At 37.6% G+C, this 20,690-nt stretch overlaps 1 protein-coding gene across 1 annotated transcript in view; it reads right to left on the bottom strand.

Moving 5' to 3' along the window:
* LOC101982221 (transmembrane serine protease 11F) overlaps positions 1 to 15,819 on the bottom strand; it is a 45,204-nt gene extending 29,385 nt beyond the window's left edge. Inside the window, exon 1 of the mRNA XM_005359416.2 lies at positions 15,777 to 15,819. Coding sequence (XP_005359473.1) covers positions 15,777 to 15,787 — 11 coding nt within the window. The 5' untranslated portion in view covers positions 15,788 to 15,819. The remainder of the gene's footprint in view (positions 1 to 15,776) is intronic.
* Positions 15,820 to 20,690: the final 4,871 nt, after the last annotated feature.

The raw sequence follows: 20,690 nt of genomic DNA, 5'->3' as shown, positions 1-20,690 counted from the left end.
GTGGAGGTCATGTTGAAGATTCAAGAGAGAGGTGGCAAATGCCTGGACTGAGGTCGCAATGTGGGAAGGAAAGGAACACACAGATCTAGCTCTAATCTTTGAGTCTTACGGAGTGATTGACTGGGTCTGGGGCAAAGAATGATTAGCAGCTCACTCTTGGGGATGTCCAGGCAAACTATTGTTATTATTAAGGACAATTAACGGAAAAGAAAGGGCTTCCAATTAGGCATCAATAACGCAAATATGGTGGTTACCCTGAGCCAGCTGGAAACAATGTCTTTATTTTTCTAGTATCATCAATACCTATGTATATTTTAATGAGAACAGCTCTTAAGGTTGCACAACCCAACCCAGAAGAAAAATGGCTGCGTTCCCATGAGCCCTGCTTTCTTTCTCACCCACAACACACCTATTCTCAAAATCTATGCTGGTAAGTATTCCTGATTGCTTGTGTATGTGCCTAGTATTGTCATTCATTTGTATTCCTGGTCCCCCTTTCTCCATGTTTTCTTGATTTCATTCCTGCAGCCCGAGTCTTTCAAAAATCAGGAGAATCAAATTTTACCAAATTTCTTGTGGTGATAGCTAAGCATCACATGATAAGAGACACCATTGTAAAGATTTGTTTCTCTTCTATCACATCCATTTTTAATTTTGAAACAAATTTCTTCTATTGTTGACAACTTGTTTTCAGTCTAATAGGACTCAAGTAAGAAATTCTCTCTCATAAAAGTTGAAAGGAGTTTTGCCTAATATGTGTGTGCTGTGAAGTGCAGCCTACAGGAACAGAAGGAAGATGCCACCCAATCACTTAGGAAGTAATGCTCATCATCTGCCAGAGGCCGTGGAAGTATACAGCAGTTGACAACTAGGATTTGACAGGTCGACCTACCAGATGGATAACTCTCTGATGGGGAACCTCACTGGGAAAACACAGTGGGGCCACTGACTGTGCATGACTGTAATTTTTCTTAACTAAGAACAGCTATGGGTATTTTCCCTGCTGCTTGTATATATATATACACACTCCATCCTACTGTGCACACATATAGCTGTGTATAGTCAGGAAGACGATCTCTGCTTAACTTTATAACTCTGATAAATAGAAATAATGCTAGGACAAAAACAGCCTTTTACACAGTTAACTGCTTTTAGACTTCAGAACAAATCCAAAGCAAACTGGTTGCCCTTGGAGACAAATACACAAGGTCAGTTTCCCTGGTGTTTATTGTTGATTCAAGATCAGCACATAAAGCAACTTGAGTAGGCATAACTTTCTTGGCCATGGACCTTCTGCACATACTCAAAACCTCAAGGTTCGGCCAACTATCTGGTTATTGTTTAAGGTCCGAATTTCAATGCCACTTTCTGTCTAGGACCCCTGACCACTGAGAACTGTGTGCTTACTTTACTCACTGACCGGTCAGTGTTACCTCCCTATCCTGAGAGAAACTATCACAGTTTGGCTGTTTCTTATTGTTTACTCAAGAAGCTGAGTGACCCTGAAAATGTGATGCATATTTGTGCAGAGATTTTGTCTGTTAGAAGCAGAAGAGGTGTAGGGGGAATTGGGAGAGAAATGTGAGAGAGGTGTGTATGTGTGTGTGATGGTAGGGAGATGTAGCCAAATGTGCAGAGAGAGGAGTGTGAGGGAGGAGTAGGAGAGACGAGGTGTGTGTGTGTGTGTGTGTGTGTGTGTGTGTATCGAAAGAAATTGCAGAGAGAGAATTAGAAGATGTGAGAGAAGGTATGTGTGAGTACTGAAAGGGAGATGTGGCTGAATGTGCAGAGAGGAAGAATTGTGAAGAGATGCATCTGGGTGGGTAAAGAGATACAGAGAATGTGACTGTACAGAAGAGAGACGTATGTGAAGGAAAAGTATATGACTGTGTGGAGAGAGATGTGATTATGTAAAGAAGAAACATAAAACTGTGTGGAGAATTGTGAAGATAGATGCAACTCTTTATTGAGATGCATGGCATGTAGAAGATAGATGTAGCTGGAGAACGAGATATAACTGTGTGAAAAGAGATGTAACTGTGTGTACAGATGTATGGCTGTGCAGGAGAAAGATGTATGTAAGGAGAGATAGGTAACTGTATGTTAACAGATGTAACTGTGCAGAGAGATTGTCAAGAAAATGACACTATTCAAGATGAAGTAAAAGATAAGGTTATCCCAAGAAAGCTTGTGCTTCCTTATTTACTCCTCAGATAGAAAAGTCTGGCCCTTGCTGCATTTGTGTATTTTTTTTGCATACCCTGGAGGTGGCCTTAGAGCTGACTTTCAAAAAGGTTGCAGGTATAGTTCCTTGCTGCTCTGAGAAAGCATTCTTTTCACTACCCTGGGTGCAAACCTTGGAGCTGACATCACCATGCTGCGATATTATCTTATGAATTTGATATGAATTACTTCCTCAAGTGGTCCGTGTGTTGGAGACTTGGTTCCCCAATGGTGGTGTGTCAAGAAGAAAACATTCTTTGCCATGACATTCAGTCACAATATTATCATCAACACATTCTAAGAACAAGGAAGCAAGTCCACCATGAACAGACACCTCTGAAACCATGAGTCCATGTAAACCTTTCTTCCTGTAAGTTATTTATTTCAGACATTCTTTTCATATCCGTGAAGAAAGCATAGAACACTCCAAAGAGGGAAATCTTCACAAAAAATCCAGCAAAGTAGTACTCAGAAGAGTTGACCCTACACCTCACCAACTCTACCACTCTGGAGAATGGACCCTGCACTTCCCCGGGCACCTGAACGGTCTCTGCTAGCAGAGGTGTAGGTGAAACAGCTTTAAATACACAAGAGTGGTAGAGCTGGCCTCACAGTCTGCTATGTGGTGACATGGGCAAGGGAGAGATAGCACCATGTTCCTCGCCCCTCGTCACCTACTGCAGGTGAGAAAAGCTGGTCCTGGGGTCATGTGACTGAGAGAACTGACCCTACCCCTCAGCAGCTGCAGCCCTTGCTGGAGCAGACCCTGAACCTAGCCCAGGCAGCATAAGAGAGCTGACCCCATTGGTGGAGGCACAGGAGATCTGGTACCCTCAAAAGTATTTGGGAGATCTGGTCCTACAATTCACCTACCATGTTATGGAGTGAGCCAGGAAGAGACGATCTCTCTCCTTCCTCACCCCTCACTGCCTATGGTGGGCGAGAGAGTTGTCCCTGAGGTCACGAGAGTGGGAGAATGGACAGTATTCCGCAATGGCAACAGCACCTTGGAAAGCAGGCCCTGGCCCTTGCCTAAGCAGCACAATAGAGCTGGCCCTTTGGCAGGAGTGGGCCTGGGGGCATGAGAGCAGAATGACTGACCCCACTCCCCTCTCCTGCCATGTGGTGGCATGAGTGAGAAACAATTGCCCTCCCTCCCCTTGCTACTTGTGCTAAGTGGGAGAACTAGTCCTGAGGCCAGGAGAATGGGTGAACTGGTTTTGCCCTCACCAGCTGAAGCACATGTAAGAGTGGGCACTTTTGGCACCTGACCTAGGCAGCAAACTAAAACTGACCCTGTTGTGTTAGTGAGGGTACAGGTGAGCTGGGCTTTTGAGCATGAGAGCAGAAGAGCTGCCTCATATGCCGTGGACTGGCAAGGGTAAGGGAGATATGCCCTCCCCTACCTGTTCCCACCTGAGACAGATGGGAGAGCCAATCTTGGAGACATGTAAAGGAAGAGCTTGTTCTGCCCTCACCATGTTCAGACATATGGAGAGAGAGTTCTTTGCTTTACAGTAGAGCTAGCCACGGTGGTGTTGAGTGTAGGTGAACACACAGTAGAACTAGCCATGGTGGTGTGAGCATGGGTGAGCACACAGTAGAGCTAGCCATGGTGGTGTGAGCGTGGGTGAGCACACAGTAGAGCTAGCCATGGTGGTGTGAGCGTGGGTGAGCACACAGTAGAGCTAGCTATGGTGGTGTGAGCGTGGGTGAGCACACAGTAGAGCTAGCTATGGTTTTGTGAGCGTGGATGAGCACACAGTAGAGCTAGTCATGTTGGTGTGAGCGTGGGTGAGCACACAGTAGAGCTAGGCATGGTGGTGTGAGTGTGGGTGAGCATGACGCAAAGGTGTAAGAACAAAAGAACTGGCCCTATTCTTGCTGTCTACTGCATTGGATGAGCTAGTCAAGGCAGTGCTGGAGAGCTTGCCTGGGTGGTAATGATTAGGGAAAGCTGGCAGGCTGACCCAGCTACCACCCAGGCCCAGAACCAAGACTATGAGGTAGCCCACCTCAGCATCTGTGTCATCTATGAAGCGCTGGAGCTTGTGAAGGGGCCAGACCTTCAGATCCAAAGCTACAGGATCTCTACGACCTAAGTCAGTAATAAAATATCCAAGAGGAGTCCCAGTGAGGGCCCAGTATCAGTACTGTAGCAGAAGCCAGAGGCCTTCAGTCAGGCCAACAACTCGTTGCAATGAACATTTACAAGTAAAGATGTAGGGACTAAAGGGTGTATGGTGTAACTCACTGGGGCCACACTACATCTTACATCCTGAGATTTTTGTTTGTTCGTTAGGGGAGATTTGTTTGTGTTGATTGCTCCAATACCGCTAATAGAGTCTGATCTCAGTTCAGAGGGCAAGATCCACATTCAGCTGGCTGGGGAAGACCATATTGCTCCCTGATAGATTCAGAGGGAGATAGAGGGTATTTGATGGAGGAAAAGAAGGAGATAAGGGGGAGGGTAGTTATTTCGATCAGGGAAAGAGGAGGGTGATCATCTCTGTGTAACTCCATGGATCTCTCAGGTTTATTCTTTAGTATTTATTCTAAAGTTTTGTTTTTTAAAATAAAATGATAAAATAAATCACAATATCAGGCCCACAATATATGGTGCCACACACAGGACACCGTTTATAGATAGATTTTTCTTTGGGCCATCTTCTCGCAAAAAAGTACACTGAGATTGACAATTATGAAAGCTTGGTCTGTAGGTTTAAATTAACCAAAAGGAGGCAGAGTCAGAGAGATGCCATGGAGCCACCAGAGTCAGACATGCCAAATCTTTGTTGGTAAGCCACTGCCACATGGCGATATATAGATTAATAGAAATGGGTTAAATTAATATAAGAGTTAGCCAACAAGAAGCTAGAGCTAATGGACCAAGCAGTGTTTTAATTAATAAAATTTCTGTATGATTATATCGATTCTGGGTGGCCGGGATGAACAAGAAGCTCCTCCTTCTACACTTGAGTTACATACACTCAAAGGATTCTACATCCTACTATAGAGAGACTTGCATATCTATGCTTATAACTGTTCTTTTCAAAATAGCAAGGAACCAGAACCAGCCTAAATGTCCGTCAACAGATAAATGGATAATGGCAATATGGTGCATATACACAATGCATTTTCATTCACTTATAGGGAATACTTGAAATTATAAAATTTGCAGGCAAATAGAATTGGAAGATAGCAAGTGAACCAATCAAGGTTCTTTCACAAGGACTCGGTCTCGCATGTAAAAATATGCCCATGAAAATAAACATAGACAACAGCTAGAAAACTATGAAAGGGGACCTGGTGACTAGAAAAGAAAAAAGAGCTTTGAGAGAGAGAAGTAGGAAGAGAAAAGAACAATGTGGAAGAAGAGAATAGTGCCAAAGGATAAGGTCACAAGAAGAGGAAGGAGGGTAAGGAGTTGACGCAAACATCAAGCGAAATGAAGTACGCATGAAAAGTGTACTGCTTTGTAAGCTAACTCATCTTTTTTTTAATATTTATTTATTTGTTATGTATACAATATTCTGCCTGTGTGTATGCCTGCAGGCCAGAAGAGGGCACCAGACCCCATTTCAGATGGTTGTAAGCCACCATGTGGTTGCTGGGAATTGAACTCAGGACCTTTGAAAGAGCAGGCAATGCTCTTAACCTCTGAGCCATTTCTCCAGCCCCCTAACTCATCTTTAATTAACAAAACGATATCTCTCTCAATTAGAAACAAAGCCAAAGATGTGTATCAAACAGAGGTGGATGTTAGTTTGACTCAGCATTACAAATGAAAGAAAAATTGCCAAGGGTTTAAGGACATATGAGAAGATACCTTTGAAGTCTGTTTAAATATACTTTAACTGTCTGTGACAATATTACTAATCTTTTTGATCATTGTTATATGACTTTCTCAATGAGCTTATTTCTGTTTCTTTCTAGTGCTATTAAAACATTACAAGGAAATACAATACAATTAACTTGAACCTTGTAAATCGAATAAATCAGATAAAAATTCAATCAAGATAAAGATTTAAATATTTAACTCTCCTGAGCACTAATGAAATGCAAATAACCAGATGTAAATTAAATGTGATACAGTCTTCTATGTGCAGCATAAATATTTATGCACTAATCAAATGTTCTCACAACAGTCACCCAGAGGGGAGATTCTTCCAATGTCTTACACATGTTCTAACATATTTTTATTCAAGTTGGAGCACAGATAAACATTAGAGATTCTGCTTGGGCACAAGCCATTCTACTTCTTGCCAAAAACCCATCATTTCTGGGCATGCCCATGAATCTATCTCTTTATTAGTATCTCTTTTGCATGAGTTAATTGAGGTTAATGACCCTCCTTAACACATATATCTTCATACACGCAGTGATACACATGGAGCTCAGTGAACTATATATAGCAGGAGATAAAATATGTGATATTCACTTTAAGGGCAATTTTGAACACTCAAAGGGAAAAGCCAATCTCAGCAAAACCAACAGGCGGATTCTTTCTAGGGCAAATAACATTGCAGTTTATTAAATTGTGCTGGTTTTTCTTTCAAGTCTAACTTAAACACCCCAGCTTCCGCTGACCTTGCTGAGGCTTTTAGTTTGGATAGACTAAAAGTGTTTTTAAGAAGTTAGGAGGTCAATTGCCCCTTGCCTCTTCCCTCTCTCCACCTCTTCTTTCTGGTGTAGCATTTAATCTCAAAAACCACTAAGTCAGTTAACAGCCTGAGTGACAAAATTACACACATAGGGACTAACTTCATGATAGGATTCTATGTGTATCATCACTTACCTATACGTACGATCACAGTATAAAATATTTTATAATTCAAGTTATCTTGTGTCCCTTGTTCTCGCCTAAGTAATTATTTATCAACTATTAAAATGCTTAGGTCTGGGCTTTTGCATTACAAATCTCTTCCTTTTTTCTGTTTTTCTAATTCCTTTTCTTTTGAGACAAGATCTTGCTGTGTATCTTGGACTGACCTAGGTCTTGTGTATACATATATGAAATTGGCAAAAAACAAACTTAACAAACAAAAACCAAAAAACACTGATATATACTTAATTATGATGAAAATTGGTATAGAAAGTGGAGGACACACATATTCCTATAACAGGGAAACCTTATCTCGTGTTTAGGATCAGGTATGGCTTCTTTAAAGACAAATAAACAAGGCAGCCTGAAGATTCATCTCACTGAACCAGAAAAAGCAGAAGCAGAGGGGCAAGCAAGCTGCAACAAAACAGCTCAGGATTCAAAAGTTGAACTGCCAGTGTCTGGCAAAGTTAAGCATATACACAGACACACAAACACAAACTCACACATGCACACACACATACACACATACGAACACACACATGCACACACCCGCACACATTTAAAATGCAGCTCCTTTTTCATGAACAGTGATGTTTTGCACTTAGCTTTCTACATGGTTTTCAGGTGAAGAGATTTGTATTTTATAGTATTTGGCAATCTAGTACAGAGGGAGGAGCTGTGATTAAGATATAAGTGCCCTAGATAAAGGAGATCAGCAGTGTTCTCATTTACAATTCACATAATCTGCATATTCAATAAACAAAATTAACATGTCCTAGAATTTCTCTGTCCCACGACAGAACGTTCACGTGTGAGATAATGATTAGGTTAGAAGGCTGCATGCAGAGACATCGAAGAGCTTGTCATTCTTATCATTTTCCCTTCAAAACTGTGCCTTATTTATTTTTTATTGTTTTGTCTTTAATACATCCCTATCACAGTTTCCCTTCCCTCTGCTCTCCTCCGCCTCCCTTCTCACCCAGATCTACTCCTCTGGAATTTCCCTTCAGAAAAGAGCAGGCCTCCCAGGGATAGCAACTGAACACAGCATAACAAGATACAAAAAGATCAGGTGCAAACCCGCAAATCAAAGCTGGGCAAAGTCTTGCAATTCAAACTAAATTTTTTAAGATTTATATTTTTTAAAAAGATAATTTTTGCATTTAGAGGCTCACTAATAATAAAAATCGCATAATCTATACACGTTTTAGGAAACTGTGCCATGTAATTCTGGAATAACAAACAATAAGGTAGTTGAATTTTGACTTTTCAAATTTTAAATATAACTTACAAACTGTGTTTTGTTTAAGGGTTAAAATTAAATTTTGTCTTAGTGAGAATGCCAGAAATTCTTATTATTGGTTTCATATTCAGGTAACTCCTACCTGTAGTTTCATATATAAATCCATATATAAATTCCATATATAAATGAAATTGCTTTTCTATTCTTTTGAAAAGCTATTAATCAACTACTTTCCCTGTATTTTTCTCAATGCAGAAAGCAGCTAAACATTACAGATGCAACATTAATTTTCCAAACATTACCATGTGAATAAATGAAAAGGCAATTTCAACGAACTGATTCTATTCTAACTAATATTTATGTAATTATTCTAATGTTCAGGTAACACATAACATATACAGGAAATTCAGTTCTGGGCTCCAAGAACAATTTAATAGATGCCTTGTTTGATGTGTAATATATTAAATAGCTTCCAAAAAGACACTCAGGAAAATAGTACATTTTTTATTAATTTAGCTAAAGGGAAATCTCAGCGATTCCTGAATTCTTGGTTCAGTTAAAAACATTTTTGATGTATCTGGGATGTTTGAACTAAGATGCACAAATATCAGAAACACCTAGCTGGGTTTGTTCATGTTAATGACAGCTGATTCCTCCATGTTTCTGAATCTCTTGGCTAATTGTCCAAATTTTGAACTAGAGAACACTGTGAAAGTTAGAGGAAACAAATTTCTCACCACTCAAAAGCTTGACTAATTTTGTAAACACAGCAGAGGGCAGTGAATAAACCATTTCTCAGATGTTGTCATATTAGAACAACTTATCTGCAAATAGTGTTTGATGTTCTTTCAACAGCTTCTGTCAGGATAAAAAGATGGCCAAGCGAGTTAAAATGTGATAAAATTGGTGACTTGTTAATTTTGAAAAAGTAGTAAATAAACACCAGCTGAATTCTCGCTGTTATGATTGGTTCAAAGAGTGAAAAACATTAGCAATTCCCAGGAAAACTATTAATGGAAGGCAAGGAATCCAGTTCTATGTCCTCCCCCACAGAGAACATACTTCTCAAGTTAACTTTACAGAAATGTTTCTGCAAATTCTGCTGAAGGTGTTTGCCTCAATGATCTCATCTAACACCCCTCGAACTCAACCGAAATGACTCACTGCTTAATATATAGTGATAATGTATTTTTAGAATATGATATGGCACATAAGCCGTGAAAATAACAACTGATTGATTATTCCTTTACCTATAAGACATATAAGCTACAGAAATAAGATTAGTCATTCCTTTACTTTTCAGAATAATGGCAAAGGATATGAAAGCAATTGAAGATTGGGGTCAAAAATACAGGTACAATCCAGAACATATAGCTACTTGGGAGTAGCCTGACATGGAAGGGTGAATGACAGGGAAGGGAAGGCAGGCAAGAAGGTCATTGGCAGTGGAGCAGGAAAAGTCACATCCGTGTAGTAGCGACGAGAGTTAAGGTGATACTTTTCAAGGAGTTTCGAGGCGGTATCTATGCTGATGCATCAGGCCCCATCTTTCTCTTCAGGTTTATGTATATGACTGAAATATGTTCAGAGTGAAAGATGAGAGCCAGCTTAATGACCTGATTCTTAATCTATTTTTAAATACGTTCATCAAGATAAAAGTGCCTCCTCCTCCTCTCTCCCTCTTCTCCTCCTCTCCTCCTTTTCTCCTCCTTTCTTTCCTATTCCTGCCCCAATGCTCCCCTTCCTCTTTCTCATCCTCCTTTTCTTTTTTATTCCTCTTTGTCTTATTTTAGTTTATATTGCTTTTCTGATGGTTTGATATCGGTGTATGCTCTAAGTCCTCTATCTGTTTATTTGCCTGATTAGTAAGAGAAGCAAAGAAAGAAAGAAAGAAAGAAAGAAAGAAAGAAAGAAAGAAAGAAAGAAAGAAAGAGAAAAGAGAATGGAGGGGGGGAGAGAAAGAGGGAAGGAGGGAGAACAAAAGGGGTATGAAAGAAAGAAAGAAAAAAGGAAACTACTCCAATCAAGAGCAAATACAAAACTTCTCCAGTGATGCTCTCGGGTGAGAAGAGTCAAGGCAGTTGTTTGCTGCCATGTAGATCAAAGGATTTACCTGTTTTCATTTTCCTTACAGTGCCTACATGATTAATGCACTCTCCTTTACAGGTTTTTTTTTTCTATTCTTAGGACTTACTTCTTGCCAAAATTCCTCGTCTTATCTCATTTGTTGGAACGTATCAAGATTGTTTTACATACCAGTATTTAAGCCAACATTTTAAAACAGTGCATAATACTGAAACACACATTCTGAACATTGCATTAGACACTCTAAATACTACCCTCAAAGAAAAATAAAGCAGGACCAGGAAAATCCTTAATAAATTTGAGCTATATGAAATTGCTAGTTTATAATGCTTTTAACCTACAAATGGGGTAATTAGTTTAATTTTCTTTCAATCTTTAATTATACTGTACATTTTCAAAAGTTGTAGTGCTTCATTTTTAGTTTATAATATAAAAGATACCCAAAATATGGGCTGCTTTCTAAGTTAATTGTAATGTCATATAAACTAATGACTGCCTCAAAGTCACTTGTTTCAAAATTTGAGCAATGAGGTGGGAGAACACGAGCAAGGAAGTCAGGACTGCGAGGGGTGCACCCACCCACTGAGTCGGTGGGGTTGATCTATTGGGAGCTCACCAAGGCCAGCTGAACTGGGACTGAAAAAGCATGGGATAAAACTGGACTCTCTGAAAGTGGCAGACAATGAGGGCTGCTGAGAAGCCAAGGACAATGGCACTGGGTTTTGATTCTACTGCATGTACTGGCTTTGTGGGAGCCTAGCCTGTTTGGAAGCTCACCTTCCTAGACCTGGATGGAGTGGGGAGGACCTTGGACTTCCCACAGGGCAGGGAACCCTGACTGCTCTTTGGACTGGAGACGGAGGAGGACAGGAGTAGGGGGAGGGGGAGGGAAATGGGAGGCGGGGAGAAGGCGGAAAGTTTTAATAAAAAAATAAATACATAAAAAGAATAAAAAGATGAGCCAGAAAAAAAATTGAGCAATAATAAGCAATCAGTTATAACACTGAAACTCTGTAAAACTAAAAAGGTTCTACATTTTAAACATGCTCAATGACAGGGATTTTGCAACGAAGATTTTTTTTTTATCATGCACACAATTGAGACAATATAAAAGTGACTGTTTCAAGAAACAGTTCTTTTCAACCCAGATCCTGTTTCTACATTCTTTGTTTCCATTTCTTGAATACAACTAAAAGATGCTTTTTAGATTTTTTTCAACTCTCAGATGAGCAAAGTAATAGATGACAACAATATGTAAAGTTTTTGTACTACATTTCACAACTTTGATCTTGATTAGTTGGCAAAATAAATGAAAAAATGCATCATAGAACAGTGGTTCTCAACCTGTGGGTCTTGACCCCTTTCAAGGTCACATGATCCTTTCACAAGGGTCACCTAAGACCATAACATATATTAAATATTTACAGCGTGATTTACAAGAGTAACAAAATCACTGATATAAAGTAACAATGAAAATAATTGGGGAGGGTTACCTCAATTTGAAGAACTATTTAAAGGGTTGCAACGTTAAAAAGGTTGAGAACCACTCTCATAGACTATTAACATATAACCCAAAAGGTGGTTTTGGAAGGTAAATAAATAAAGTGAATTGGAAATTTTTCAAGGGAAAAGATATGCAACCTTCATCTCACATGTATGATGTTCATAACTCACTTTAGTTTGGTTGTTATCATGTTTCTTCCTTAGAATTGAAATACCAGAAAACATATTTTCTAAAAAGTGTATATACGCACTTTTATTCTTTTATATAATTTTGTATTTATATGTGTGCACATATGATAGATACACACAGCAGATATGTGTAGATAATTTAGGTAGCCATATAATGTGTATATACTGTATTACTAGAATACTATAATCTATATTTGTTGAATTATGAATGAAATCAAAATCTAGTTAATCAACATTTATCTGATGCCTTCTTCTCTCCATTGATAAGTTTCCATCAGCAGAACAACACAGGTTTACATAGAATAAAATATCTCTCTTTTTAAGCTTTTTATTTATCTTCAGAATTGCTTGTTATATTTTATTTGCATTGTTAATCAGTTATGAATCAGAAACCTGCATGTTTCATTTACCCTTAACCTTTCCTACTTTAACTGTTCCTTAGCGTTAGTATATGCAGTCATGAATACCACACAAATACTCAGGGTCTGCAATGAGACAGGAAATATGCTTAGCACTAAGAATACAGAAAACATCCTGTTTACCTGGAGAGACATGATTGGGGGCAATTAAATACATAGAGAGATACATATCGATTGGCAGATGCTCAGTGTTTTATGTGTGTCTGCGGTGAATGGCTGTGCTTCAGAAATGGCTATTGTAGCAGCTTAAAGGAAAGCAATTTCCCAGCAAATTTCATTAGTATCATGAAGGAGGACCGTGGGGTGTCACTAAATGTGGGAAGGTGCATTCCTTATAGGTGAGGAAATGATCCAGGAGCAGGTGGAACCCCACCTCTCTGCTTATCAAGTTTTGCTGCTGCAGCCAAGTAACAATAGAGTCACTAGGTGAGCAATTTCCCGTAGAGCTCTAAAGAACAAATTTCATCATTCCTTCCTCACATTTTTATCAGGCTTTCATAGTGGACTTTAGAGATATACAAAGACCCTTCCTAGACCAATGATCTTACTTTAACTAGATAATTCCCAGGGTCTCCTTGGAAATGTGTTTAAAGTTTCACGCCTTTGAATGACTGACTTAGTCCAGAATATACGCTTATTTCCCTCTAACTAATTTCTACATTTTTTAAATAAACAACCATCATTTCCTACATATTTAGAGATCCTTTAAAGAGATTGGGCAGACAGATTCATTACAACCTCTGTATGCTTCTTATTTTTCCATATATCACATCTAAGCATCCAGGTACAGTTTATTAAGTTGTCTCTCGGCACCAGTTTCTGGTAACAGTAGCTCCTGTCACTGCCTCACTTGGAGGGGGTACCACATCAAGTGACTGATGAAATGGAACAAAAATAGACAGCTATACTCTGGGATGATTTAAAATATCACTTATACTTTAAGGAAGTTATTGTTCTCAATGCTAACTAGCTGTTAGCTCTTTGATATTACAGAATATAATTATTTATATGGAATTTAGGATTATTTGACTTATTGATTTAGAAATACTTTTGACCAAGACCCAGAACAAAAACAACAACAACAAAAAAAAAACATAAAACGCTGTCCGTCAAAGACTCACACATCGTAAACATTTCCACAGTGAAAAGCTTACTACTTAAAATGCAGACTATATGAAATAGTACCTCATTATTATTTAAGTAAAACTAATAATGTCAAAATTAAACCAGTAACGAACTCCCAAAATAGCTTTGTATTCATCCTTAAAGATAATCACAAATTCTGCTAATGGTTATGCCCTCCCAGCCCTTCTGTTTTACTCTCACCCCCTCCTAACTTTTATGTTTAACGTGAAGTCCTGAGAGATAAAGGATTTTCCCAGAAACATGAGTGGAAACCTGGCTCTAAAACATGTGCAAATAAATAATTCCTTTCCCTCTTCTCTTCAATACGAGCCAGGGACTTTTCTAAGAAGCATGGCTTTCTCACTTATTTACTATCTGAAATGAGATCCCTTGGTCAAAGTACCTTTGCTAATGAATTTATTGAATCCACTAACTAGCCTCATACTGTCTTCATGATCTATTCACAGTATGGGGTAGGATATCTGTGCTAAAAATGCTTTTCAGTCACAATTCCTTCCCATCTTCTGCCAGGTTCCACAACCTCTCCCAATTGTTGGTCTGTGGATCTCTGTGTTTGCTCCCACAGCTGCCTGAGGAAGACTCTCTAATGACAGCCTGGCTAGGCACAGACAGATTTGTGTCTAATCTTTTTGCATCTTGTTATTCCAACTTCAGTTGATAACCCTGGGAGGGCTGCTCTTGTCTGCAGGGAAGTGAAAGAGCAGTGGATATTGGGGAGAAGGGAGTTGGAGTAGGAAATGGGAGGAGTGGAGGGAGTTGAGGCTTCGGTCGGCATGTATTGTATGAGAGAAGAATAAATAAAAAGAAAAAGCAACTCTTGTCTAAATGCCAATACTCAGAACTATTCATTCTGAATCAAATCTGAGGAAGCGTTAATGTAACATGATATAATAAAATGGTCAGAGTAGAAGAAGATATTAATAAAAGGTATAATTTAAAAAATCCTGAGCAGAAAAAGACTATAATAATAGAACAGAGTCGGGACGTAGATATAGATGATGCCATAAATTGAGAGGGAAAGAGAGTCAGGATTTTAGAGAGGCATGCCATTGAATTCTGAGATAAAGGTGGATGAAGACTTCAGGTTCTTTGATATGCCTTTTTAAATTGAAATTGTTAACATATAATATTCACTTCTGTACATTTTATTTTGCTAAGTAATATACTTTCTTATACCTAAAAGTATGGGTATTGTGGTGGGTTATACTATTAGGACAGGATCTGTCTAGGTCAACCTTATGCATGAAATGGACTGTCTTCCTCAGGCTCATGCTGGTATTGGTAAGTTAAGGAATGTAAAAAATACTTATTTAAGAATGTGATAGTTTATATGCTTAATGTATTATGTTTCATTGAAGACAAGCTCAAAACTAAACAATCAAAAGAATCACAAAATCAGAATTATGTTTAACACATTGATCAAAGGAAACATGGGAAATTTATATAGAGAGATACTAAGCACCTATTTGAGAGATAAAATAGCAAATTTGGGCTAAATAGGAGTTTGAAAGATATCATTGATCCCATATCAATTATCCTTTCAGTTTAAATCAGTAACACAAACATTGCTATATAAAATTAATAATTTTAATAAAAAATCAAGTAAGTGATTATTTACTTTGAAGTTCAAGTTTTTGCTAACTCATTAATTGTTTACACATAAGCATTTTAATTTAACCATTTTATTTATGTGATATAAATGATAATATATATATTAGATGTAGTCATCCTTTTTCTTGGAATTAAACAAATAAAAAAATTAATATTCTTTCTTATTCAATTTGTATTTTGTTGTCCTATAATATACTTCATTAAAGACTATACTATTAAAAACATATCATGTTGAGCATAGTAAGAAATCAAATAAACTGTGTTTAATATTTTACTCACCAAAGCATAGCTTTTTCTGAATGTTAAAATATAATACTGTTAATATATTGTATTTAATTTCTATTTAGAAAGAAAACATCACATTGGTCCCTTCTGTTTCATTCAAAAACCAATGAGACAAAACTTCAACACAAAATATAATCTCATAGAGTTAAAATAACTTCTACCAGTCAGAATCTGCATAGCCTGTCCCAGGTGATGTAAATATCTGTCCCCATTGTCAGCTCACTGAGAAAAGCTGAGTACTTACGCGTACATCATGGACCCAAGACTGGGAAGGCTTCTTCTATCCAGTCACCATCTGATCTCTATCAGCCAGGTCAGGACTGGGAGGCTGGAAAATAATGACAGTCACTGGGGACAAGAAAGGAAACAAGCCCAACAGGTTTACAGACTGAGGTTTGCTGGCTTCGTGTAGCCTGATAGGAGCACGGTCTATTTGGTGCCAGCCATTGCCACACAATGAAGTAATTGTCAATGCCTGCACAGAGAAGCTCCAAGCAGTAGAGGGCCCGGGAGCGCACAACTGGTGATGATTCAGAGGTTGCACTTTTCCAGTTGGGGAGGTATGATTAGAATTGAGGTGTGGACTTGGGTTTTTTGCTTGTGTTTTCTTAAGCAAAACAAAACACTAGAATACAATGACACCACTTCTTCCTTTGTTGTCCTGATCTTCCATCTCTTCCCTTTGAGGGAGAGCAGAGTAGTCCTGAGTTCTAGACCAGAGCACCTGTGCCTGTATCCTTGATGGTATGACCATGGACAGTCAGAATAGCTATTGAAGCTGACTTTCCCCTCAAGCAAAATAGTAAAATTAACTTTATCTAATAGTAGCCACTTTAGTTCTAAAAATAAAAACAAACTTCACCCAAAACTGAAATGTAAAACAAACAAACAAACAAACATCCCATTTCTCTTTCCTCGTTGCCAAAAACACTTATAGATTTCAGAGGCATTATATAACTTAGTATTCAAAAATAGTCCTCTTATGTAATTGCATTCTTGGAGGGTTTAGAATGTATGAATTTCTCATAGAATTATATAAAGTAACAAGGTACATATTACAATTTTAAGGTCTACCTTTAAAGATTCAAACCAAGCTAGGCCTAGTGGTGTGGGTCTGTAATCACGGTTGTTCAGAAGGCAGATGCAGAAGGATTTTACCTTCATGGCTTAGAGCAGTGGTTCTCACCCTGTGGGTTTTAACTGCTTTGGGGGCCACATTTCAGATATTTTGCATATCTGATATTTATATCACAATTCACAACAGTAACAAAATTACAGTTATGAAATAGCAATGCGATAACTTTATGGTTGGGGGTCACAATATCACAAAGGACTATATTAAAGGGTCCTAGCATTAGTAAGATTGAGAATCAATGATTTTGTTTGATACTTGTATATAGCTTTTATTACATAAGCTACATTCCCTCCTCTCCTCATCTCTTCTGAAGGGCTGTTGGATTATGGCAAAGACTTTTTTCCTTCATCTGTTCAGGCAGTTATGAAATTTCTGTCTGTGAGTTCATTTGTGTTGTGTTTTACATTTATAGATTTGTTTTTGAGGAGCAATTCCTTTATATCTGGAATTAAAACAACTTGACAGTGATGAATGATCTTTTGAATATGTTCTTGAATTGAGTTTGAAAATATTGAATGAGTATTTTTGCATCTATGTTCTTCAAGGAGATCAGTCTGTAATTTTCTTGTATGTGTGTGTGTGCGCGCGTGTGTGTGTATCTGGTTTAGTTATTAGGATAAAAGAAAGTGTGAAAACATTCCTTTTTTCTATTTTACATAATGGTCTGAGAAATCTGTGGGTTTTTTAAATGGGTCATATTTTAAATGTGATTTCATCTGCGCTTTGACTTTTTTAGTTGGGAGGGTTATTTTTGTTTTGTTTTTCAAATTACTTATTTAACTTCACTGCTTGCTGCAAATTCCTTTGTCACATCTCAGTTTACATTTATCAGGATATATATATATATATATATATATATATATATATACACACACACACATGTGTGTGTGTGTGAATTGGATATATATATTCTTCTGGAATGGGTGAAATTCATCCATTTCTTCTGGATTTTCCAACATAAAGAGATAATTTCATTGATATTTATTCCAATGTCTCCCTTTCCCTTCCCATTGCAGAATATTATTTTAAGATGTATTACAAGTTTTTATGTTGTGGAACATTTGTTTAAGGATGCAAAGATGTGTTGCATTATTTAATGTTGCATTTGTTTAATCCTATAAAGTTGTGTTACTTTGCCTGAATGATCTAGTAAAGAACTGAACCGTCATTAGCAAGGCAGGAGACAGGATAGGCAGGGCTAGCAGTCCAAGAAAATAAATAGGAGGAGAAATCTGGGAGTGAGATCTAGGAGTGAAAGAAGGAGAAGGACCCTAGGGGTCAGCCACCCAGCTACACAGTAAGAAGGAAAGAAAAAATATACAGAAATAGAGAAAGGTAAAAGCCCAAAGGCAAAAGATAGATGGGATAATTTAAGAAAAGCTGACTAGAAATAAGTCAATCTAAGGCCGGGCCTAAATAGGTATGAATAAGTCTCCAGGTGTTTATTTGGAAGCTGAGAAGTGGGCCTACAAACAGTATAAAGAGTAAAAGAGTAATAAATAAATAAATAACCAACTACAATCTCCAATTTTATTAATTTCTGGCTCCTTTCTCTTGACTAATTTGGCTAAACTTTAGCAGTATTGTTTATCTTTTTATTGTTGTTTTGTTTCTCAAAACAGGGTTTCTCTGTGCAACTCTGGATATCATGGAACTCACTCTGTAGACAAGGCTGGACTTGAACTCATAGAGATCCATCTGCCTCTGTCATGTGAGTTCTGGGACTAAAGACGTGTATTGTTTATCTTTTCAATGAACTACTCTTCATTTCATTGGCTTTCTTGGACAATAGCTTGTTTCTATTTTATTAATTTTGACCCTGATCTTAACTCACCAATCTCAATGAATTAATGTCAATTCGTTTTATACTTTGTGATCCAGTTAAATGTAGGAACATGTCAGGTATGAAAGAAATGGTGATTGTGTCAAAAGGAATAGAATGCATGCAGCAGTACTGAAAATCTGTTTCCATTATTCGAAACTCATTTGTTTTCACTCTTTTAATTATCCTACAGGAAAATATTCTGTATATTATATATAACTAAAGTTTGAAAACAGTAACTTCTACTGTGATAAAATAGCCTATGAGCTGCCAGTCCAATTTCTAAAAATCCCTTCATTATACTCTCGGGATCTTGACAGTTTACAGATGGGTTGTCTTCTTTCATAAGAAGCTCTCCCTGTAGTTCTCAAAAAGAGAATGGCCAGATGGAATAAGAGCTTAGTAACACCTGTTGTCTTTGATTTATATGTCTTTTGAAGTGAAAGAATGTGTTTTGTGAGTTATGTACGGATAGTCTGCGTCTATTGTTTGATTTATGATTATACTCCTCAAAAAGGAAAACATCTTGAACCTAGTATTCAGCCTGTTATGCAGTTAGAATGTTTCCAGGTAGGACAGAAACAAACAAACAAAAAATGGAAGTAGAAAAAATTCTTAATGGCATGGCTCCTTTCCAAAATATGGTTTTCATATATTCTCTCTAACTAGAGTGAAGTCACTGTGGGGGTGAGTTTTGAGGTCTCCTATGCTCAAGCTACTCTCAGTGTAACAGACAATTTCTTGATGCCTATAAATCAAGATGTAGAAATCTCAGCTCATCTACAACACCATGTATGCCTGCATACCATCACGTCTCATGATGATGATAACGGACTGAAACTCTGAAAATGTAAGCCAAACCAATTAAAAGTTTTCTTTTATATGAGTTGTCATGGTCATGGTGTCTCTTCACAGCAATAGAAACTTTAACTAAGACAAATGGATAGATAGGCAGACAGAAAGATAGCCAGACAGTAAGACATATTAGATAGAGTCCTCATAGGTTTTATTTTGTCAACTTGACACAAGATAGAGTCATTTGGGTAAGCGGAAATCTCAATTTTAAAAAATACACCCAATGACTGGATAGTGAGCAAATCTGTAAACCTGTATGACATTTTCTTGATTAATGATTGATGTGAAAGTGGTGCTAACTTCATCCAGTTGGTTCTAAATGATAGAAGGAAGCAATCTCAGTGAGAACCTAGGGAGCAAGCTGGTAAGCAGTGTTCCTCTATGGTTTCTGCTTCAGTTCCCACCTTTGTATTCTTGTTCTAAGTTTCTACCCTGACTTTCCTTATGACTGACTACAATTGTAAGCTGAAATAAACCCTGTCCTACCTACATTGCTTTTGATCATGGTGTTTTATCATAGTAATATTAATCAAATTAAGGGAAACAGATAGATTATAGACAGACAGACAGATAAATAGATAGATATAAAATAAGTAGATCATAGGCAGAAGAGTGATCATTTCAGGAATTCAAATGGACTGGGTTCTATTGATGTGTTCCAACCAGATTTACCAATATTAAATTTTTTATTTGTACATCCAAATTTTCTTAAAAAATTCATTTTCATCAGTCTACTGATAGATTTTATGAAATAAAAATGATCAAAATCTATTGATAAAGAAATGAAAATTGATTAGATTCTATTACCTTATACATGGGCCCACCCCATCAATAACATGAAGAATTTATTCCTTATTCACCTTCCAGCTTGTTCTTCTCTTAAAACCTCAGAGGGAAAGTTTGCAGGTAAGGCTACCCCAAGATAAGTGGAAAATTTTCTAAATTTCCCAAAGTCTTGATGCCACATGCTCCCTTTCAATATATTTACATTTTATCTTTCTTTTTCATTTTTCTATTTTGTTTTTATTCTGCACACACAACTGCACTACTTTGTGAGTTAAAATAAAAAATGAGTCATACCTTAGAAAAGGAAGTTAGAGAAGAGGTAGGATAATGAAAAATTCAAGCAATGGAAAGAGAAGCAGAACAAGAAATAATAAAATTAAGAGTAAGGAGAAAGGCAAGCCCATCTTGAAACAGAAGGAAATGATAAGGCAGAATAAAATGTGAAGAGAGCAGAGAAAAGAGAGAGATTACAAGTCCGATTACAACAGATATATTCTCTTGACCATAAAGCTAATGTTTACATGATTCATGATGAAAACATATAACATATATATATATAT

This window comes from Microtus ochrogaster, linkage group LG1 (genome assembly GCF_000317375.1).
Source record: "Microtus ochrogaster isolate Prairie Vole_2 linkage group LG1, MicOch1.0, whole genome shotgun sequence".
Lineage (NCBI taxonomy): Eukaryota > Metazoa > Chordata > Mammalia > Rodentia > Cricetidae > Microtus > Microtus ochrogaster.
The sequence above is the reverse complement of the archived record's forward strand: the minus strand, read 5'-3'. Positions and strand labels throughout refer to the sequence as shown.